The sequence below is a fragment of the Heterodontus francisci genome, chromosome 33 (genome assembly GCF_036365525.1).
Source record: "Heterodontus francisci isolate sHetFra1 chromosome 33, sHetFra1.hap1, whole genome shotgun sequence".
NCBI lineage: Eukaryota > Metazoa > Chordata > Chondrichthyes > Heterodontiformes > Heterodontidae > Heterodontus > Heterodontus francisci.
Genome location: NC_090403.1, coordinates 55002597 through 55027220, shown reverse-complemented (window position 1 = coordinate 55027220; position 24624 = coordinate 55002597). Strand labels below are relative to the sequence as shown.

Sequence of the window (24624 nt, the reverse complement as noted above, 5' to 3'; positions counted from 1 at the left end):
TGCTGTGCATGAATTGGGATGCTGCATTTTTAAAATTTGAACAGTGACTACACTGAGCAGGGAAAACAGAGCAAATTACGTCATGATAACTGAACATCACCAGACCCCAGGGGAGGGGGCGCACAGTATGAGGCAGGAACTTGACTGAATTTGTGCCCCTATATCGTTGCCAACTCGGTTGGGTGTCACCCTGGAGGTTTGACCACATGAGCTCCCACCTCCAATCTCCCTGCCTGGTAAAACAGCCTTCCAGCCCTCCCACACCATCACCAATAATTTTATAACTAATAAAGTGTTCAAAGAACATGAAAGACAGACACAAAATGCTGCCTGAAAGGGCGGTGGAAGCAGATACAATAACTTGCAAAAGAGAATGGGATAAATACTTGAAAAGAAGAACCTTACAGGACTGTGAGCAAAGAGCATGGAGTGGGATTAATTGGATAGCTCTTTCAAAGAGCCAGCACAGGCAGAATGGGACGAATGGCCTCCTTCTGTACTGTATGAACTTCTTAATGACCCTATACTTTTTCCCAGTAGTGTTCTGGAGTTTAATCATTAATTCCTGGAAACCACTGGACAATCCAGGAGGGTTGACAACCCTTACCTATGACCCCTCATCCCCAGCAATAATCCGACTCAGATGCTGCTGGGGGCTGTGGGGAAAGGGGAGGGGGGAGAAGTAAATCTCGGCCATTGGTGGGAGAGTACAGGGGAAGGACTTCTATTGGATTCTGCTACTGCGAGACAATCCCATGAGGCAGCATTGATTTAAAATGGCTGAACCATATCTTTATTTAATTAGCACACGACAGACGTTGAATGGTGGGTGACACTGTTCATCTGCAGTATAGATGTCTGGGAGCATTTAGCATGAACCTGTGATGCACAGTCACTTAGCAAGCGGCAGGAGAACGCAGAAGCTTCCTCGGGGCAGTTAACCAACAGTCAGCTGTCAAAGTCAAGTGCTCGCATGGTAGGACCTGGGCAATCGCTGGATTGAGTTGCTGCTCACTGTCAGAGGACACAGCTCTGTAACAGAAAGTGAAAACGGAAATAATGGCACAAGAGGTTCATCAAAACAGAGCAGTGTGAGGTGCAATCCTCTCGTTACTACATCTCAATGCAACCATAAAGGGATCCTTTGAGATATTACTAATATTGCTAATACTGCTCTACGGCTAATCTCTCTGCCCTCCTCTCCTGAAGGCACTGATCCATGTTGTGATATTATCCCACAAGTATCAGCCTGGGGGAAGCAAGCAGACTGAGAGTCAACCCTGAAGTGCTCCAAGTGGCTATTTCCAGAAAAGCAGTACAGTCCTGAGAGCAGATTGCATCCCCTTACAAAAGAACGGGAGGAGGCCATTCTGCCCCTCAGACCTCTTCCATCATTCAATTACATTCTGGCTGATCGGCATCTTAACTCCATCTATCCGCCTTGGCTCCACGCTGCTCAACAAAAACCTTTCGATCTTACTTTTGACATTTTCCATTGATCCCCAGCCTGAACAGCTTTTTGGGGGGAGACAGTTCCAGTTTGCCACTAGCCTTTGTGTGAATAAGTGTTTCCTGACATCACCCCTGAATGGCCCCGCTCTAATTGGTGCTAGATGGCCGTATGGGCTTTGAGTAGCCTTTTATCCTTTATTGCTGATGGATCCCAGTCCATAAACTATCTCATACTGTTCGGTCAAAGTGACACTATGCCCACCTCCATTTTGCAGCTTACTTTTCCCCAACTCCCAGCACTTCTCCCTCGCCAACTCTGATTATTATGAACAGATTAATGCCTGTACTGATACCAGACACAGAAGGACTTAGTATGTGTTTGCTAAACCATTGCCATTTGGTTCTGAATTCCAAACCCGCAACCTCTATCACCTGGAAGAACAAGGGCAGCTGATGCATGGGAACATCACCACCTGCAAGTTCCCCTCCAAGTCACACACCATCCTGACTTGGAACTATATCGCTGTTCCTTCACTGTCACTGGGTCAAAATCCTGGAACTCCCTTCCTAACAGCACTGTGGGTGTACATTCAGCACACGGACTGCAGCTGTTCAAGAAGGCAGCTCACCACCACCTTCCTGAGGGTAATTAGGGATGGGCAATAAATGTTGGCCTAGCCAGCAACGCCCACATCCCATGACTGAATTAAAAAAATGTTTCCATGGGAACCGCAGCAGTCAGACAAAAAATCCTCCTCACCCCAGTCCAGTTTCCAGGCCACACTGATACAAACTGACCATGTCCATTGTTGTTTTATTTCTAGAAATCATTTCCGTTCTAGATTTCATCTCAACTCCGGGTTCCAGAGCTTCTTTACATAGTATCTACAGGACAGAAACAGGCCATTTGGCCCGACCAACTCGTGTCGGCATTTATAGTCTACTCGAGCCACCTCCCACCCGGCCTCATCTCACCCTATCAACATATCCTTCTATTCCTTTCTCCCTTGTGTTTATCCAGCTTCCCCTTAATTATACCTATATTATTCGTCTCAACTACTCCCTGTGGTAGCGAGTTCCACATTTTCACCACTCTCTGGGTAAAGAAGTTTCTTCTGAATTTGTCGATTGGATTTATTAGCGACTATCTTATATTTCTGATCTTTAGTATTGGTTCCCCACAAATGGAAACATCTTCTCTACGTTTACGCTATTGAATTCCTTCATTAATTCTAAAGACCTCTGTTCAGTCACCCTCAGTCTTCCCTTTCCTAGAGAAATGAGTGCCAGTCTGGTCAGTCTTTCCTGATTGGTGCAGCCTCTCTTCCTCTCTTCATAATCTCGAGTACAAAGGGTGGATTCCCCGATTGGATACCATTGTAAAGGAGCAGCTGGGAAGGACATTGTACCCCCACAATTGCAGCCTGCACAGCACCAACCCCACCCCCACTCACTCACTAACTGTGTTTGATCGAACACATCTGTCCAAGTTATATTTACTGACCAGCGGCATTTGGCTCAGAGAAATGATTTTAATTTTAGACTTGTCTCTATCTCGAATTTTAATTTTTGAAGAACTGCACAGGTCGAGTTACTTCTTTGGGTTTCCTGGGATTTGGCAGCCGTGTATTCTGGGAAACTGACACCCCTCCCCTCACAGAAAGCCTGGAATTGCCAGTGGAAAACCCTCCCTTTGGTTCCAATTTTAATTTAGCACCAAAAGCACAATAATTTTAGTCAACTAATATTTCACACAGTCTTAGCTCGTGAAAACAACAATGAACGTGTTTGCCTTTTACTGACCTATTCTTCAGATTTCATAGGCTTCCATCAGGTAATCCTTTGGCACAATGCCAATTACACCTTTCATCTCACCAACCCACCATCCGTAGGGGCTGTAGTCCTGAAAGGAAAAAGGAACAAAAAGACTCAGTTTTCCAGTTAAGGTCTTTCTGTTACTAAGTCTGAAGTTTGTGGGTTCAAGTCCCACTCATGAGACTTGAGCACATAATCCAGGCCAACCCACCTGGTGCCAGCATTGAGGGAGTGCTGTACTGTCGGAGGTGTCTCTTTCAGATAAGATATTAAACCCTGTCTGTCCTGCCAGGTGGACATAAAAGATCCCACGGAACTATTTGAGCAGGGGAGATTCCCCTTGTGTCATGGACAATATTTATCCCTCAATCAATATCACTAGATTATCTGCTCATTGTCATATATCTGTCTTTGGGAGCTTGCTGCGCACAAATTGGCTTCCGTGTTTCCTACATTACATCAATGAATACAGTTCAAAAAGTATTTAATTGGCTGCAAAGCACTTTGGACGTCCTAAAAAGCTGTGAAAGGTGCTACAGAAATGCAAGTTCTTTCTTTTTCACAAGGGGGTAATAAGAGGCTGCAGTTGTTATTCTGGAATCAAAAAATCAAATGAGTGATTTGTCCAATCTGATCCTGTGGGGGGGATTTTTTTGTGACCTGACTTTGAAAGCCTAAAAACAAATCTCTCCTCCACTACTAAACTTGCATGCTCGGAAGATTGTAACATGGATGATCATTAATATTTCAACAGATGGGATTCAAGAGAAATAAAGAATCTAGAAAAATGATTTTCACCGAACACTGACATTTCTTTCTTTGGTTATCGATGATGTGACTTTGAGTCGGACAAATATCTGGGACAAAATCGGAAAAATGGACAGATTGCAACACTTGCAGACGGTATTCATCAACATCTCCCTGCTTTCCATCAGTGCCCTGTGCCAATGATCCCAGGGTCATAATGAGGTGCAGTAAAACTCTAAAGCTCCATTTTGAATATTTACATTGGTGCTGGCATTAAGCTGCACAGATGTTGGCTAATTATACTAAATTTGTAATATACTGAACTCAGCTCGGGAATTCTGATCAGTGCCAATTTCCTGCCGATTGTTGTGTGTCTGTTTCTCTCTTCCCCCTTTAGTTGCGGTGTGGTTTTATTACAGATAGATATTAATGTGTGACTCTCTCAGCCAATCTGTTAGCAGCATCCTGCCTGAAAACGTTTGTCTCGCTGGGCGGGTCAGGAATGGGCAGGAAAGTGTCACCTGTGAGTCCACCAGGTCAAACTCCTCAGGGACACGGTCCGACAATCACACTGTCAAACCCTCTCAGTGCCCGAGCGGCATGTTGCTAAGTGACTGCTCCCAGGTACTCCTGTGTCATCAGACTTCCAGAACCAGCTGCCAGGAGCGAGCGGCTGATAGAATAATTTTTTTCGCTGATGCTTGCATCCGTTGCCTTTTGCCATTCTGCCTGCTTGCAAGCTGGCTGAAAGATCTTGGCAACACAGTAGAGCCCCCTCATTCATCAACCCTTTAACCAGCACACCACCCTGCATTTGATGTATGAAAGGAGAAACACTATGAATCAAAAGAACCGGAGGATTATGAAGGCTTACTGCTGTTATTATGACTTACTGATAACATAACCATATTTTACATCAAGCACAACAGTGCCAGTGATGGAACCCAAGCTGTATTCTGCAATAACACTGTGTTAATGGGTGTTGCATAATGGACAATCGTACTGACAGTGAAGGTACTTACATTCTGTGTGTTGGAACATTAGGAGCAGAAAGAGGCCATTCAGCCCCTCCATACTGCTCCACTATTCCATTGAATTCATGATTGATCTGCATCTCAATCCTATTTATACATCTTTGTTCCATATTCCTTGATACCCTTGCCAAACAAAAATATATCGATTGAAAGATTTCCACTGACCTTTGTGTGAAAAAAGCCCTTCCTGATTTAATCCCTGAACGGTCTAGCTCTAATTTTAAGGTTGTGCCCCCTTGTTCTATCTCCACCCACGCAGAGGAAATAGTTTCTCTCTATCTACCCTGTCAAATCCCTTGAGAATTTTAAACACCTCTATTAGATCATCCCTAACCCTTCTAGATGCAACAGCAGTGAGATGAACAGCCAGGTAATGTTGGTTGACGAATAAATATTGATGGAGATGTCACCTGATCTTTTACTTGAGAGGGCAGATGAGGCCTCGTTCTAACGTCTCATTCAAAAGCTGGCACCTCCAACAGTGCAGCACTCTCTCAGTACTGGCAATGGGAATGTTGGCCTGGATTATTAAAGTCAGCTTCTTTGCAGGTCTGTGCTAACGTCTACTGGATTTTCAGTAGACATCTGCCCACAGTAGATACGACCTCTGGTGCTGCAGAGGGTGTTCCGTTAAACCACTGCCTCATCTCACGCCTGGGAACCCTCCTCGCTCACAGAAGCAACCCTGACCTGGGGAAAGGCGGCAGGATAGAAATCCAACCTATCCTTAGCTGTTAAGCTTAGCTAGCTCTTCATGTAGCTTGCAATTGTGGTGCTAAACTATGATAGATGTCATATCCTTATCATGCATGATTTTTCCTTCCTTGTCCTCTGAAGAGTAGGTGAGGACTATCACTCCTCAGCTACGAAGAGATTGGGCTGAGGTTTTCGGCGTTGCCTGAGGTCTCGCTGCAAGGACCGGAAGTGGGAGTAGTTGCTGTTTGGGCGGTTGGGGGGGAGGGTGGTGGGGGGGGAGTTGGTGGGTGTGCGGGCTGGGGGCGTGCTATTCTGCAGCAGCAGGTGGAGGAGGCATCCAATGAGGCACCGCCGATGGTGTGAGGTCATACCGCTGGGAACGCTGGCACTGCTCCTTTAAATACATACAGCCACAAGGAAGCCTGAGAGAAAGAGCTGCAAAAACAGGCCTATCCAAGAGTGGCAGAGTCAAGACCCTGGGTGGCCCCACAGTTTAGCGAAGCCTCCCTGCGGGGTCTTCTCCAGGCTGCTCGGGCAAGGTGGGAGGTCCTCTTCCCCCGGGACGGGAGGAGGAGACCTGCCTGCCAGAGCAAGCAAGGCTGGGGGGAGATCACAGAGGTCAGAAGCCATGGGGTTTTCCCTAGAAACTGGCAGCAAGCAGATGAATGACCTCATGCGATTCACCAAGGTAGCTGCACCGCACTTTGTTCATAGGGGTGTTCACGTAGCAATGTGTAAGGATGAGCTGGCTAGAAAAGGAATGTCAACCCAGTTCCTGGCAATGGGGCCTGGCAGTATCATTACCTGCATAGCAGAATCTCGGTGAAAGGCCCCAGCCTGTCACAGTTAACTCTTGCACTACCACTTTGTGGTGTCAGTCTCAACAGCGCTTGCTGAATGCTCGAGGCCAGCAGTGATATTCACTTCTTTAATACTTTACTTGCAGCCTTGCTAATACACGAGGCATCGCTGTGGCTCCATCAGAAAGGCAGCAGACACTGGAGCTGCAGCGTGAGGGAAGGGAACATTGGGCGGTGCTTCCAGAGGCCACGGCACGAACGATGGAGGAGTCTCTCTAGGTCATGAGTGGAGGGTGGGGAGGCACCTGGACTCACTGCCAGGTCCTCGCACTCCTCAGCTGAGCAGGGAAGTACAGGTGTGCCTTGAAAGGGCAGAGGTGTGACTGCCTGATGTATCTGGGGGCTCCTCTCAGGGCATGGGCAGCATCCCTTGGCACCTCTGTCCATGACTCCAGCACCTCACTCAGCCATGACAACAGAGGAGACTCCTGCACGTGCAGGTGGTCCACGATAATCTGGGGCCCTCCAGCCCTCAGGCAGCCAGAGCGGGAGAGCCAAGGTTATCCCAAGCTATGGGGCAGCAAGGTCTGCAGCCTGCCTCCACCTCAGCTGACAGCATGAATCTTGCTTGTATCAGCGCATCCTGAGCCTCCTTTGCGTGTATCTCATGGCACCTTGCCTGCGGTCCATGGGGCTCTCCAGCTTTCTGCGCCTGGCCATCATCTTGCTCCATCTCCTCATTGGCAGAGGAGGCATCACACTCAACAACATCCTCATTGTTCAAATGCTCTCCCCTCTGTAGCCCAGGGTATGCACTGTACAGCACACCACCACGATACGCAAGACCCTTACTGGGCACATTGATCTATCTAGGCATCTGAATTGTGTCTTCAGAAGCCCTATGGCCTGCTCAATGGTTGCTTGTGCTGTGTCATGGCAGGTGTTCTATCTCTCCTTGCAGTAGTGCTAGGGTCCTCGGAGGCATTCGCAGTGACATCTTCAATGGTTAGCCCTCGTCACCCAGTATCCATCCTTGAAGGCGTGCAAGGGGCCTGTAAGGGTCTGGTACATGGGATTGTCTTAGTATGTAGATGTCATGGCTGCTTCCTGGGAACCGTGCACACACCTGCAGGAAGTACTTGTGGTAGTCACAGACCAGTTGTACACTGAGCGAGTGGAAGCGTTTCCTGTTGATGAAGGCTGCTGGCTGCTCTGTGGGAGTCGTCATGGTCTGCACCTGGGGGAATCCAACAATGGCCCCGAATCCTATAGCACTCTCAGCTTGACTGTCTGGATCGGTACAAAAGGGCACCTATTGGCCCTCTTGAAGATGGCATTGGTGATCATCTTGATGCAGCGTTGAGCCACAGACTGGGAGATCCCGCACATATCTCCAGTGGATGCCTGGAATGATCCCGCTCCATGGTGACCTTCAGAGCCATTGGCATTGGGTGCCCACCATTTCCCATAGGGCTGACTTGTCCTCCATCATGGCACACAGCTCTGTGACCACCTCCCTGGAGACACACAGTCTTCAGCAACACTGCTACTCAGACTTTTGAAAGTAGCTGAGCCTCTGTTGGTAGACCCTCTGTTGGAGGTAACCTCTTCTTTGCATAGGAGGCTGGTTCGGTGGCCCTCTGCACCCTTCTCAGCCATCAACCCACACCTCCTCCCCGAGACTGGTGCTCCTGCTGCCCCATGCCTCTGGCTGCAGCTCTCTCACTCTCTGCTGCTGCACCTCATTGGTGCAACTGAATGGCACGGAGAGTCACTTACCCTCTTTCCATTGGTGCTTCACCCACAGAAGTGCCAGCTTCAATATGCTACTCTGGCAGTACGCCCCTGGAGCTCTGGTACCTTTTCTCCTTCTCCCGACTCCCTATGCCAATGCCCGTGCTGTTCCAGCCTCCCTGCCAAAGCATGCTGGGACTCACAAAGGCTGCCATTTGGAGCCAGAAGTGACCTCCTGCTAGCTTACTGCCTCCTTATACCCAACGAGGCTCGGAAGCTCAGAAATATCAGAAAACCCTGGTAAAATTCAAGTTAATTGCCTTTTTAACAGGTTTAATTACCTGCCCACCGTGTGCAGGTCCTCCTGCCATGTCAGCTGTCTATCAGAATGTCCGGTTCTGCCACTAAGACATCGGGCTTTCATCCCGATCCCTCCTGCCTGCCGGCCTGCATCCAATGGGCTGGGAAAATTCAGCCCATTGATTTGAACAGAGTCATAAATGAAGAAATTTTATTTTTATAGCTCCTTTTACAATTCAGGATATCCCAAAGTGCTTTGCAGCAATGAAGTACCTTGAGAAGTGTAGTCACTGTTGTAATGTAGGAAACATGGCAGCCAATTTGCACATAGGAAGATCCCACAAACAGCAACAAGATAAATGACCAATCAGTCTAGCCATGTTGATTGAGGGATAAATATCTAAAGTTGATCACTTTGTGAATCTCCAGAATGCTAAGCTTCAAAACCTATGACCTGAGAGTTTGGGCTCCTCTTTGTGTGAGTGCATGCAAGTGTGTATGAGTGCGAGTGTGAGACTGAGTGCGTAATGTGTGAGTGAGTGTATGCATGAGTGCTTGTGTCTGATCTAATCATGTTTTTGCTTTTTTGTTTGAAAAATTTAATTGAAAAAGCGTTAAGTGAATTAGGAAAGATTAGCGGGGGTGGCAGCAGCTGAGAGATGTCGGGTGTGGACTCTTCCAGTTCCTGGCAGTAAAGGCCTGCTCGGGTCTGCAAAGAAAAACCCGACCCAAGCCCGACAGAACATCCAACCCGCGCCCGACCCGGCCCGAGTCCTTCCATTTTTTCCCGCGCCCGACCCGACCATCAGTTAACTTACCTTCCATTTTTCACTTTGTTGCTGATCTGCATAAGCTTAAAAAAACTGTAACTAAACAACCTTTCTAGTCCAAAAATTAAATTAACATTGGAGCCACTTACCTGTGATAGAGTCCTCATGGTTAACATGGTCTCACTCCCTCTCTACCTTCATAACCTCCTAATGGGGTCTGTAAGAACAATGATCCTTAGTGATCTCTCCAATTCTGGCCTCTTGGTGATCGCCGATTTTAATCACGCCAAGATTGGCGGTCGTGCCTTCAGCTGCCTGGGCCCTAAGCTCTGGAAAAAACTACCTAAACCTCTCCACTACTCTCTCCTCCTTTAAAACTTTTCTTAAAACTTACTTCTTTGACCAAGCTTTGGACACCTCCCCCAATAGCTCCTTATGTGGTACAGTGTCAAAGTTAGTCGAATAATTGCCCCTGTGAAGCACCCCGGGGCTTCTCACTACATGAAAGGTACTATATAAATGTGAATTATTGTTGTTGCAGTAACTGGACCTTCCAGTAGACGTCCTCAGGCACCAAGTAAATATTGGAGCTTTGAGTCGTTGTAGGAAGAGGCATTTTATTGCTTAATTTACAATATTAGCACAGGTCTGTCCGTTTTGATTAAGTGAGATTTCTTTGCTTTTCCTGGTGTTCCAAATTAAGGGGTGTAGAGAGAACAGAAAATTTTTGTACTCCATTTCAGTAACAAGCATTATCAAGGAAGGTATTACATAGAATTTACAGCACAGAAACAGGCCATTCGGCCCATCTGGTCTCTATGCCTGTGGTTATGCTCCACACAAACCTCCTCCCACCTTACTTCATCTCACCCTACCACCACATCCTTCAATTCCTTTCTCCCCTATATGTTTATCCAGCTTCCCCTTAAATGTATCTGTTATTCGCCTCAACCACTCCCTGTGGTAGCGAGTTCCACATTCTCACCGCGCTCTGGGGAAAGATGTTTCTCCTGAATTCCCCATCGGATTTATTAATGAAAATCTTATATTTATGGCCGCTAGTTTTCAGACTCCTCTTGACATGCACACCAACTGTCAATGTTTCAGGACCCTGGTCAACATATCAGTTTTTTTGCAAAGCATGGATTGTTTGCAGCTAAACTTTACCCAAACTGCAAAAAGAGCTGCATGCAGTGCCTCAGTGTAAATGTTTTTAATTTCCCACATCGGCCATTCAGGGCTCCAGGCTGTGATGATTTACTCCACTCATTTTGCTCAGTATCCTCGCAGCTCACAAGGGCAGGAGAACTTCAGAATGTTAATCTGGGCTGGATTCAGGCTCTTGAACTCGATGGCCAGAATGCTTAGCCTCTACCCTCCCAACACATACTGTGCAGATTGTGATCCTGCAAATTCCAGGGCTTGAAGTTGTGGACTGTTCAACACCCAACTACACAACTCCATTTGACGGTTTCCAGTAACAGGGAACCTCTCTCCCAACACTAGTTAATTAACGGCAACGCCTCAATATTAAAATTCTCATCCTCATGCTCAAATCTCTCCATGGCCTCACACTCTTCCCCTTTCCCCATTTCTGTAATCTCCTCCACCTCTATAACCTTGCAAGATCTCTACACTCCTCCAATTCTGTCCTTTTGTGGATTCCTGATTGTAATCGCTCCACCATTGGCTTTCGTGCTTTCAGCTAGAGGCCTGCTACCCAACCCGAACCCGACGGGACCTGACGACATGTGTCGGGTTCGGGTTGGGTCGGGCCCATCTTCAGCGTATGGCTTCAGGGTTCGGGTCGGGTCGGGCCGAGTCCAGGTCGAGTCGCATTGAGTCAGGCCGGATACACACGCTAAGTCTCTGCCGTTAAGTATTAAAAATAAAAAACTTACCTGAGCTGGGAGTCCGGGATGAAACGGAGTCTGCGCAGTGAGCGAGTGACGTCACTGTGACATCATCGCGCATGCGCTGCAGCTTCCGGGAGATTCGGCGTCAGGAAGGTAAGCAAAGGGATGGTCGGGTTGGGTCAAGTTGGGCTCGGGGCAAAATCGGAGGGACTCAGGCCGGGTCGGGCTCGGGTCCACTGCGGTTCGGTCAGCTTCAGGTCGGGTTCTTTTGTCCTCTACTTTCAGCTGCCTGGATCCTAAGCTCTGGAATTCCCTCTCTAAAGCTCTCTCACTTCTTGTAAGATGTTCCTTCAAACCTACCTCTTTGACCAAGCTTTTGGTCTCCTGTCCTAATATCTTCTTGTGTGGCTCAGTGCTCATGTGAAGCGCCTTAAGAACATAAGAACTAGGAGCAGGAGTAGGCAATTCAGCCCCTCGAGCCTGCTCCGCCATTCAATACGATCATGGCTGATCTCATCTCGGCCTCAACTCCACTTTCCTGCCCATTCTCCATAACCCTTCAACCCATTACTAATTAAAAATCTCTCTATCGCCTCCTTAAATTTACTCTCAATGTCCCGGCATCCACCGCACTCTGGGTAGTGAATTCCACAGACTCACGACCCTTTGGGAGAAGTAATTTCTCCTCATCTCTGTTTTAAATCTGTTACCCCTTATCCTAAAACTATGACCTCTCGTTCTAGATTGCCCCACAAGAGGAAACATCCTCTCGACATCTACTTTGTCAATCCCCTTAATCAGCTTATATACCTCAATTAGATCTCCTAACATTCTTCTAAAGTCTAGAGAGTAAAGGCCTAAACTGCTCAATCTCTCTTCATAAAGACAAACCCCCCATCTCTGGAATCAATCTAGTGAACCTCCTCTGAGTTGCCTCCAATGCAACTACATCCTTGGGATGTTTTAACCACTTTTAAGGTGCTACATTAATGCAAGTTGTTGTTGCAGTAACTGGACCTTCCACTGGCAGTAATCGGGAGAGGAATGGAGTCACTTTACTTAGCATTAGTAAGCTAAGAGGGCTAGACACTCAGGAACAGGAGCAGGCCATTCGGCCCCTCAAACCTGTGCTGTCATTCAATTAGATCATGACTGATCTGTATTTCAACTCCAATTACCAGCTTTGGTTTCATAACCTTTAACACCCTTGCCTAACAAAAATCTATCAATCTCAGTTGTTAAATCTGCAATTGTTTCCCAGCCTCAACAGCGTTCTGGGGGCAGAGAGTTCCAGATTTCCACGACCCTTCATGTGAAAAAGTGCTTCCTCACATCACCCCTGAATGGTCTGGCTCGAATTTCTGGGTGATGCCCTGATGCTTTGGACTGATCCTGGCTGTGAATTTGTTTCGGACAATTACTGGCATGAACGTGCGCAGTTTGCATCGTTTATTTGGATCACATAGTTTGGAAATAATTCAGTGCAGTCAGTAGAGACAGACATGAAGATAGTTTCATCTGTGCTGTGTGGCATGTAAAGCTGTTTTCCTTGTATATTTATTTGATGTCAGTGCTTTGAATTTACAAGCGAGCATTTTATAGAGTCCCGGTCCAGAGTAATATTATTCATTATAACCGAGGGCGCCTTGCCATTAGGACACATTTTACCAACAGTCAGCTCACAACAGAGGGCAGTCTGGGTTTATTAACCAGGGCTCAATCCTCGCCCTCGGATGGAAATAGGAAACGTATATCCTGCAGACATTAAAAAAAAAACCTCTCCCTATCTCTCCTGAAGATGCTGACTCTTACTGGGGGACATTTCTCTGCAAAAAGAAAGACTCACATTCCTAGAGCACCTTTCACAACCTTGGGATGTCCCAAAGCACTTCACAGCCAATAAAATACTTTGGAAGTGTAGTCACTTTTGTAATGTAGGAAATGTGGGATCCCAATTTGCGCAGAGCAAGCTCCCACAAACAGCAATTAAATAAATGTCCAGAAAATGTGTGTTAGTGATGTTGAATGAAGGGTAAATATTGACCAGGACACTGGGGAGAACTCACCCTCTCTTCTTGGAAATAGTGTCATGGGATCTTTTACATCCACTTAAGGGAAAACAGGTCCTCAATTTAATGTCTCAACCAAAATACAGCACCTCTGCCAGTGCAACACTCCCCTCAGTACTGCACTCAGGTCCCTGGATTGGAACCTGAATCCACAACCTTCTCACTCAGAGGTGACAGCGCTGCCCACTGAGCCACAACTGATACACACAGGGTGGCAACTTTCATCCGGTGCCTCACACACATGGCGTATCCTCCCGTATGAACTCTGCAGATGCATATTTGGGGGAGGAGGCTCTGCATGGTTACCAGGAGCACAAACCCTGTCTGTTTTCTTTTCCCTAACCCTGGGGCGCAAGATTGAGGTGAATCACAGCTGTTAGCCTATCCATTTAAAAATGTTTAGCTGCAATCACTTCAAATGTAGCTTTTGAGCTGTAAAGTTAACAATATCCTGATGGAGAGAGACCATAATTCTTTGTAAGTATTTATTTTGTAGTGTTGCTAAGGGTGACACAGAACAAAGATCGCATTTGGAGTAACTGTGCTCAGTTCTGGGCACTGCCCCTCAGGAAGGATATATTGGCCTTGGAGGGGGTACAGTACAGATACCAGGGCTAAAAGGGTTAAATTATGAGGACTGGTTACATAGACTAGGCTTGTATTCCCTTGAGTTTGGAAGATTAAGGGCTGATCTAATCAAGGTGTTTGAGATGACTGAAGGATTTGCTGGGGTAGATAGAGAGAAAAACTATTTCCTCTGCTGGAGTCCAGAACAAGGGGACATGACCTTAAAATTAGAGCAAGGCTGTTCAGGGGTGATGTCAGGAAGCACTCCTTCACACACAGAGCAGTGGACAGAGTTACAATTTATTCAGCAGGGTAAGGAATAATTCCTGTGTATATGTACAGGGCACTGTTTATTTACTGAGTTATAGCCAACACCTTGTGTAGCAGCTCCTAATGAGATTCCCTCTTCAAAGACCAGTGGAATCGGGATTATATATGAATATGGCCTGAACCTTCACACAGCTCTCCAATCCAGTATTCTGAATTTTTATTCATGCCACAGAGGTTAATAAAAGGAACAGAAAGGTGCTGTTGTTGCAATGAAATAGATTTAAAGGTTTTTCGGTTTGATAAACTTTGATTATCTTGATCACATGATACCCCATTTCACTGGCCACTTATTTATTATTTTCTTTATGAAACATTCTCTTTGCCAATTATATATAATGCATGAAATCTCCTTTCTCAGCCTAAGCCAAAGTCATATAAATCCACACTTATTTGGTCCATGAGGCTGGGGTTGTTGCAGGAGCTCAGTGTGCTGTGCTTGGCATATTGTAATTTAGAAAATCCATTAAAACTGACAACTCCAGCAATTGGGAAGGTGCAGGAGAAACGAGGGGAAGATGCCGATGCAGATGGCCTGCATTGTTAAATAAAAAGAAACTCTCAGCGACATCAATCCTAAACTGCGTGGAAATGCCTCTGTGGCAGGGCTGAGTTCTCATTGTGAGCGGGGCTCTTACAGAGAGGAGGATTTGCACCTGCAGAGTTCTCTGCTCACTGACCATCTCAATGATGCCTCTCCCAACCTATTCTGTACGCTTTCTGCATTCTACTTCTGGGAAAGTACCTTCAAGTCTCTCCAGATGATTCCCTGCACAACTTAGTGCACACAAAGAGAAAATCTATTCTGTTTTTATTAACTTATTTAATGCAGGATAATGAAACTGTACATCACAATTACAATGCTAGATTTATAATCTTATAAACCAGCCAGCATACCCATCAGGAGAGCTTTCCAATATTAAAACAGTTGGAAAATGTTTCTGATTGAATGCCAATGGGAATTTTTTTTATAAGGCAGTTCAACTCGCACAGTCTGCTTGGCAGGAGGATTTTCGATGATGGCGGGGGAGGCTGTGTGCCCGATTCTCTGATCTCCTTCCCCATAATTAAACAGAGTCAACAGCTCAATATCCAGTTTGCTTTGCTATTTTTCCTGCCCTGTGAAGTTTGAGACTGGGAAACCCAAATGTGACGGAGAACAGATGGGGAGGAAAAGGCACATGGGGGCAAGAGGGTGGGAAAAACGACAGTGCACATGGCAGGAGGAGGGGTGGTATGGGGTGGGGAAAGGACAGCAGGGGCCAGGGGGCGAAGGGACACAGGGTGAAGAGGGCAGGACAGGGAGGGGAAGGGGACATGGAGCAAAGGCGGTGGGAGGGGAGGGGGACATGGGGGGGGGGGGGGGGGAAGGGACGGGAAAGGAAGGGGACAAGGCAGGGGCAGGGGAGCAGACAGGTCAAATGAGGGGGCCTGTTCACTTTATCCCAGGTAGCTCGTTAAATTGGTACATTATGAGTCAAGCGTAGAGCTCATGCTGCTCATTGGCTGCAGGTCTGTTTTGAGGGTGGGGGCAGTGCTGTGTGAGAAATTGGACATTTCAGGTGCTACATAAAGACAGCCAGCACCTCGTAAAGGGGAGGCGCACTCTGGCCACAGACAGCAGGGGAATCTCCCAGGATGAACCAGGACTAAACAGTGTAGCTGGAGAAGATGAGAGAACTGGACAGGCTGCACACCTCCCCCACCCCCACCCCCTCCCACTCCCTTTCAATAGCTCAATATCCTGCTGTTGAGAAGACTTTGCATGAGTAGCACTCCCTTGTAAAAAATTATTCTATGACAAATAATCAGCGAGGGTATCAAGGGATATGGAGCAAGGGTGGGTAAAGATGATCTGAATGAATGGTGGGACAGACTCAAAGGGCTGAATGGCCTCAAAGAACAAACAAAGAACAAGGAACAGTACAGCACAGGTACAGGCCATTCGGCCCTCCAATCCTGCACCGATCTTGATGCCTGCCTAAACTAAAACCTTCTGCGCTTCCGAGGTCCGTATCCCTCTATTCCCATCCTATTCATGTATTTGTCAAGATGCCTCTTAAACGTCGCTATCATACCTGCTTCCACCACCTCCCCCGGCAGCAAGTTCCAGGCACTCACCACCCTCTGTGTAAAGAACTTGCCTCGCACATCCCCTCTAAACTTTGCCCCTCGCACCTTAAACCTATGTCCCCTAGTAACTGACTCTTCCAACCTGGGAAAAAGCTTCTGACTATCCACTCTGTCCATGCCGCTCATAACTTTGTAAACCTCTATCATGTCGCCTCTCCACCTCCGTCGTTCCAGTGAAAACAATCCAAGTTTTTCCAACCTCTCCTCATAGCTAATGCCCTCCAGACCAGGCAACATCCTGGTAAACCTCTTCTGTACCCTCTCCAAAGCCTCCACGTCCTTCTGATAGTGTGGCGACCAGAATTGCACGCAATATTCTAAGTGTGGCCTAACTAAAGTTCTGTACACTCCTGTACCTGTGTCCCTTCAGACTTGTGTTAAGTACACAGCACAAAATAACATGATGGGTTCTTAAGAAACATGAGCCAATGAAGAAAAGGCTTCAAAATTCCTTCACCGCATCTTTCACTTATCCTCCGACTGAATGTCAGCAAAGACACTGCAAGTGCTCAGCTTTCTCCTCATAGCCCTGCAAATTCATCCTCTTTCATCAAACAGTTAGAGGGTTAGGGAGGCAAAGAGGCTGTGTGGATTATGGTTGTTTATACTCTTGTGCTTTTCACTCTGGTGAAAGGATTCGATGGGATGAAACTATCTCTTCAGTTGGCTATGAAGCTCCAAAGTATAATGAGCTTGTTGGAATTTGCAAAGCAACTTGTCACCTCCTCACGACATCAAAGCAAATTCACAGCGGTTGAATTACTTTTAAAGTGCAGTCACTGTTGTTATGTAGCCAATGTGCACACAGTAAGATCACACAAGCAAGATGGACAACCAGTTAAACTGCTAATGCGTGTGTTAGTTGAGGGACAGATGTTGGCCAGGACACTGGGAGAACTCCCCTTCTCTTCTTCGAATAGCACCATGGGATCTTTTACGTCTGCCTGAGAGAGTAAACGGAGTTTTGGTTTAACTTCTCATTTCAAAGACGGCATCTCCGACAGTGCAGCACTCCCTCAGCACTGCACTGGAGTTTCAGCCTGGATCTTGCGCTCAAGACTTAGGAACAGGATTTAAACCCACAAGTTTCTGACTCAGAGGTGAGGGTGTGACCCACTGAGCCACAGCTGACACTGTCTGTTAATATCACCAGCAGCAGGTACTGAGTTTGTTGGCCTACGTTATTTGCAGATCTTGCTCTTCACTAGTCACCAAAATATCCCGAGCATATAACTAGATAGTGGTTTATATTTAATAACAGCATCTGTAGTGTGCTTGTGCATGTCTGTGCAAATACAGCTGTGCTTGTGATTGTTTGTATGAAGGCGTGTCTGTGGGTGTGTTAGTACAATGTGTACTGGTGCAAGCTTGTGTGTTCTGATATGTGGCTGTGCCTGTCCGTGCATGGCATCTGTGTGCAGATCTTGTGCATGGCATGACATGAGTGTGCGGTGCCAATTGCCTGGCATACATGTGTACACGTGAGGCTACTTGTGCATACACATGCATGTGTGCACTGCTTTCTTTGTATTAGGGTCTGTGCCATTAAAGCTCATGAAAAAAATGATAGTTACCACATTTTGAGTACATCGGCAACTAGTGTCTTTTACATAGTGAAACGTTCCAAGGCACTTCACAGGAGTGTAATCACACGTTTGATACTGAACCACGCAAGGAGATATTAGGATAGATGACAAGCTGGTAGGTTTTAAGAAGCGTCTTAAAGGAGGAGAGAGTGTTAGAGGTTTGGAGGGAATTCCAGAGCTTAGGGCCCAGGCAGCTGAAAGCAGGGCAGCCAAAGGTGGAGGGATGAAAATTGGGAACAAGCAAGAGGCCAGAGTTGGAGGAATGTGGAGATCTCAGTGCATTGTGGTCTGGAGGAGGCTACAGAGATATTGGGGGGGGGGGGGGGGGGGGGAGGTGGGGAGAACGGGAACGAGGCCATGGAGGGATTGATTGAAGAAGGATGAGAATTTAAAAAACAATTCAAGTTTCTCTCGTGCAAGATTCCTGGAAACAAAATAATACTGAATTGAAAACATTATTTCTGGGGCACTGACGGCTTCTTGTGTAGTGATAATATGGTTTCTGTGCTTCAAACATCTGATTTCCCCAACAGCGTGAGCAACACAAGGCAGATTTATTTACCCAGCAAAGAGCAAAAAAACAGACTCAATCTGTGAACAGATGATGTCACGGACAAACCCAATGATCTCCCTGGTAACTGGGCCCAGTCAGCAGCTCATTTCCTGGATAGCCCCACAGACCTCAGGCTGTCCCAGTCACCTGCGTTTGTTTCTCTTCTCTTCCCAAACCTACCCTCAAAGGAAGGTCATTTAGAGGTCGCAGAGGCAGGAGGTTGCCGAAAATAAATGGTGCACGTCAGGAATTAATCTGCTGTTTATGGCACGCACTCGACACAGAGTCTTCAGGGAGCTGAGCTTTGCATAGAGGTGATTCATAATGCAAGGATAACTTTGGAGGGGATCAGAAGTGAGCCTCAGCATCGAGGCTGCAATGTAACTGGATTTGGGAGAATAACATGGTTCTGGATGGCGAGGTTTGTCTCAAAACATTTCCCTATTTCGGTCACTTTAAGTCACCAGTTACTAACGGCTTCCATCTTACCCTTCAACCAGTTTTCTCACACTCCAAAAGACCACACAAAGCTGTGCCTGATAGGCGTCCTTTCCCTTTGATCCCATCTTTAAACCCTGCCAAACACCCCCCCACCCCACTACTACCTTTCTTTTTACTTCATTGACCTTACTATACTCCAAACTTTCCTCTCTTCCAGTCTCAAATAAGCCACTCTACATGTTATTGCTCCTGACTCGGTGGGTAGCACTCCCTCATCTCTCAGTCAGAAGGCTGTGGGTTCAAGTCCCACTCCACAAACCTGAGCACATAATCCAGGCTGACACTTGCAGTGCATTTACTGAGGGAGTGCTACACTGTCGGAGGGACCATCTTTCGGATGAGACGTTAAACCCAGGCCCCGTCTGCCCTCTCAGTTGGGTATAAAAGATCCCATGGCACTATTTTGAAGAAGAATTCTCCCCGGTGCCTTGGCCAATATTTATCCCTCAATCAACAGTGCAAAAAAACTGATCAGCCGGTCATTTATCACATTGCTGTTTGTGGGATCTTGCTGTGTACAAATTGGCTGCTGGATTTCCTACATTACAACAGTGACTACACTTCATAAAGTACTTCATTGGTTGTAAAGCACTTTGGAATGTCCTGAGGTTGTGAAAAGCGTTACAGAAATGCAAGTCGTTCTATCTATTGTAGTCGGATACAAGGTTGCACCGCTCCCCATTCCCCTGCATCACTTCAAAATAAATACATAAAAGAAAGAGGCACTGTGTAATTCAGAATTAAAAACCAACATGAAGCCATCCCATGGAACATGAGCAGCAAACAATCGCTCACTCAGCCTGTGAGCATTCGTGTAATGAGCAGGGACTAATCTGAGGCTGAATGGTTAAAACTGCTCACTGCTTCAGTGACAGTGCAGTGAAACTCCATTCACCCACACTCCAACTGCCTGCCTCTGAATCAATCATCATGTTTCTAATTATACTCAAATCGAGTCTACAGCACAGAAACAGGCTATTCGGCCCAACTGGTCTGTGCTCCACATAAGCCTCCTCCCACTTTACTTCATCTCAACCTATCAGGACATCCTTCTATTCCTTTCTCCTTCGTGTGTTTATCTAGCTTCCCCTCAAATGCATCTCTGCTATTCACCTCACCTACTCCCTGTGGTAGTGAGTTCCTCATTCTCACCACTCAGGATTATACAGCACTTCTCACAACCTCAGGACATCCCAAAGCGCTTTCCAGTACGTGCTAATTGAGATTTAAACACACAAAGGAATGTGATACCAGGACTTAAAGGGTTAAATAATGAGGACAGGCTACATAGACTAGGCTTGTATCCCTCCAGTATGGAAGATGAAAGGGATGATCTAATTGAGGTGTTTAAGATGACTGAAGGGTTTGATAGGGTAGAGGAAGAGAAATTATTTCTCTGGGGTGGTCACGGTGCAGAACAAGTGGGAAATAACCTACAAATTCGAGCCAGGCCATTTAGGGGTGATATCAGGAAGTACGTCTTCACACAAAGGGTAGTGGAAATCTGGAACTCTCTCCCCCCAAAAAACTGCTGCAGGGGCGAGTCGATTGAAAATGTCAAAACCGAGATTGATAGATATTTGTGGGGTAAGGGTATTAGGGGTTACTGAACCAAGGCGGGTAAATGGAGTTCAGATACAGATCAGCCACAATCTAAAGTCTTTACTCGAGTCACTCTAAACAGGCTCCAGAAGCTGGCCGAGCGCGTCTACCCTGAGGCACAGTGTGGCTTTCGTGCAGAGAGATCGACCGTTGACATGCTGTTCTCCCTTCGTCAGATACAGGAGAAATGCCGTGAACAACAGATGCCCCTCTACATCGCTTTCATTGATCTCACCAAAGCCTTTGACCTCGTCAGCAGACGTGGTCTCTTCAGACTACTAGAAAAGATTGGATGCCCACCAAAGCTACTAAGTATCATCACTTCATTCCATGACAATATGAAATGCACAATTCAACATGGTGGCTCCTCATCAGACCCCTTTCCTATCCTGAGTGGAGTGAAACAGGGCTGTGTTCTCGCACCCACACTTTTGGGGATTTTCTTCTCCCTGCTGCTTTCACATGCGTTCAAGTCCTCTGAAGAAGGAATTTTCCTCCACACAAGATCAGGGGGCAGGTTGTTCAACCTTGCCCGTCTAAGAGCGAAGTCCAAAGTACGGAAAGTCCTCATCAGGGAACTCCTCTTTGCTGACCATGCTGCTATAACATCTCACACTGAAGAGTGCCTGCAGAGTCTCATCAACAGGTTTGCGGCTGCCTGCAATGAATTTGGCCTAACCATCAGCCTCAAGAAAATGAACATCATGGGGCAGGATGTCAGAAATGCTCCATCCATCAATATCGGCGACCACGCTCTGGAAGTGGTTCAAGAGTTCACCTACCTAGGCTCAACTATCACCTAGATGCAGAAATCAACAAGCGCATGGGAAAGGCTTCCACTGCTATGTCCAGACTGGCCAAGAGAGTGTGGGAAAATGGCGCACTGACACGGAACACAAAAGTCCGAGTGTATCAGGCCTGTGTCCTCAGTACCTTGCTCTATGGCAGCGAGGCCTGGACAACGTATGTCAGCCAAGAGCGACGTCTCAATTCATTCCATCTTCGCTGCCTCCGGAGAATACTTGGCATCAGGTGGCAGGACCGTATCTCCAACACAGAAGTCCTCGAGATGGCCAACATCCCCAGCTTATACACACTACTGAGTCAGCGGCGCTCGAGATGGCTTGGCCATGTGAGCCGCATGGAAGATGGCAGGATACCCAAAGCCACATTGTACAGTGAGCTCGCCACTGGTATCAGACCCACCGGCCGTCCATGTCTCCGCTTTAAAGACGTCTGCAAATGTGACATGAAATCCTGTGACATTGATCACAAGTCGTGGGAGACAGTTGCCGGCGTTCGCCAGAGCTGGCGGGCAGCCATAAAGATGGGGTTAAAGTGTGGCCAGTCGAAGAGACTTAGTAGTTGGCAGGAAAAACGACAGAGGCGCAAGGGGAGAGCCAACTGTGCAACAGCCCCGACAAACAAATTACTCTGCAGCACCTGTGGAAGAGCCTGTAACTCTCGAATTGGCCTTTATAGCCACTCCAGGCACTGCTTCACAAACCACTGACCACCTCCAGGCGCTTACCCATTGTCTCTCGAGATAAGGAGGCCAAAGAAGAAGGGTATTAGGGGTTACTGAACCAAGGCGGGTAAATGGAGTTCAGATACAGATCAGCCACAATCTAAATGAATGACGGCAGAACAGGCTCAAGGGGCTGAATGGCCTCGCCCTGTTCCCAAAAGATAAAACTGAATGTTCAATCTCATTACACAATTCCGGAATGAAAAGATTATCTTTCATTAAATAAAGTAACACCAATTAGATTAGCTGCAAAATGTGTTTTGCTTGACTGCAGAACACAATGAAAGCAAAGTCTAAATTGTGAGACACCCAACGATTTTGCAGGTACAAGTGAGCAGGAGACATGATCTATATAAATGATCTGGATGTGGGGACCAATTGTAATATTTCCAAATTTGCTGAAGACACAAAACTAGGTGGGAATGTAAGTTGTGAGGAGGATGCAAAGAGGCTTCAAGGGTCTTTGGACAGGCTAAGTGAATGGGCAAGAACATGACAGATGGAATATAATGCGAACAAGTGGGCGGCACAGTGGTTAGCACCGCAGCCTCACAGCTCCAGCGACCCGGGTTCAATTCTGGGTACTGCCTGTGCGGAGTTTGCAAGTTCTCCCTGTGTCTGCGTGGGTTTCCTCCGGGTGCTCCGGTTTCCTCCCACATGCCAAAGACTTGCAGGTTGATAGGTAAATTGGCCATTAGCAATTGCCCCTAGTGTAGGTAGGTGGTAGGGAAATATAGGGACAGGTGGGTATGTGGTAGGAATATGGGATTAGTGTAGCATTAGGATAAATGGGTGGTTGATGGTCGGCACAGACTCGGTGCTGTATCTCTAAACTAAACTAAAGTGCGAAGTTATCTACTTTGGTAGAATAAAACAGAAAGACAGAATATTTCTTAAATGGTGAGAGGTTGTGAAGTGTTGGTGTCCAAAAGGACCTGGGTGTCCTTGTTCATGAGTCATGAAAAGCTCGCATGCAGGTGCAGCAAGCAATTAGGAAGGCAAATGGTATGTTGGACTTCAATGCAAGGGGATTTGAGTACAGGAGTAAAAATGTCTTGCTGCAATTGTATAGAGCCTTGGTGAGACCGCACCTGGAGTATTGTGTATAGTTTTGGTCTCCTTTTCGAAGGAAGGATATACTTGCCATAGAGGGAGTGCAACAGAGGTTCACCAGACTAATCACTGGGATGGTGGGATTGTCTTATGAGGACAGATTGGAGAAACTGGGCCTGTATTCTCTAGAGTTTCGAAGAATGAGAGGCGGTCTCATTGAAACTTACAAAATACTTACAGGGCGCGACAGGTTGGATGTAGATAGGATGTTTCCCCTGGCTGGTCAGTCTAGAACCAGGGGACATAGTCACAGAATAAGGAGCAGGCAAAGTGACATTGAGGTAGATGATCAGCCATGATCTAATTGAATGGCAGAGCAGGCTCGATGGGCTGAATGGCCTACTTCTGCTCCTATGTTCCTACGAGAAGCAGCAATAGACCTGCAGCAAAACTGGGCCAATCAGGAGAGGAAGAAAGTGTTTCACTGACCTATTGGAAGTTCCTGTATGGGTGAATAGCATGGATGCATTTAAAGGTGAAATTAGACACTTGACAGAGAGAGGAATAGAGGATATGCTGTTAGAGTGGAGAGAGGTTTGTGTGGAGCATAAACACCGGCATAGGGCCGAATAGCCTGATTTGGTACTGTAAATTCTACGTAATTTGAAGTATGTGAAACTAGAAAAACCTGGACAGCTGAAGCAGGATAATTCATACTGGAATGAGACAGACAGGTGAAAGTCCCAGGTGAAGGATCAGAATGGTGTTTCGTCATCAGGTGCAGACTCAGTCTTGCTGCATCGCCAGCATTAACACCATTTTTCTCCTTAAGGTCTGCAGAATCTTGCTGGGCACAGAGATCCTGTTTGCCTTTCTGAAGTGGGCCTCTCTCACGCTTTAACCTGGACAGTGAGTGTTGGTAGGCTGTTTGACTATGAGGAGCATCACACCCAAATTCTGCCCTTGCATGAACCACTGGACAATGGTCAGATTTGGTTGCTTTTACCCTCTCCAACCCGGGATGGGATCAGTTAATGCAGCACAGTGCAAGAACTGAAAACATGGAGCGTCTTGCTCCTCTGCTCCACATCAGGAAATATATTTTCCATCGCTGTGGCTCAGTGGGTGGTACTCTCGCCTCTGAGTCAGCAGGTTGTGGGTTCAAGTGTCAGTCCAGGGACCTGAGCACAAAATCTAGGCTGACACTTCCTAGTGCCTTACTGAGAGAGTGCTGCAGTGTTGGAGACGCCGCCTTTTCGGATGAGACGTTAAACCAAGACCCCCATTGCCCCTCTCAGGTGAATGTAAGGGACCCCATTATTTTGAAGAAAAGGAGGGTTCTCCCTGGTATCCCGGTCAATATTTATTCCTCAATTAACATCACTAAAATCAGATTATTTGATCTGTGTGAGAGTTTGGTGTGTGTAAAATTGGCTGCTGCATCTCCTACATTATTACTTCCAAACCACAATCTAATTGTTCCTCACATTGCTGTTGTCAG

The 24624-nt window shown here is 46.8% G+C and overlaps 1 protein-coding gene across 2 annotated transcripts in view; it reads right to left on the bottom strand.

Annotated features, from left to right (window-relative positions):
* Positions 1–766: 766 nt before the first annotated feature.
* skap1 (src kinase associated phosphoprotein 1) overlaps positions 767–24624 on the bottom strand; it is a 387134-nt gene continuing 363276 nt past the window's right edge. For both annotated transcript variants that reach the window (XM_068013612.1, XM_068013611.1), the window contains 2 exons: positions 3256–3355; positions 767–1032 (listed from right to left, as the gene is read on the bottom strand). In XM_068013612.1, coding sequence (XP_067869713.1) covers positions 3263–3355 — 93 coding nt within the window. In that variant the 3' untranslated portion in view covers positions 767–1032; positions 3256–3262. The remainder of the gene's footprint in view (positions 1033–3255; positions 3356–24624) is intronic.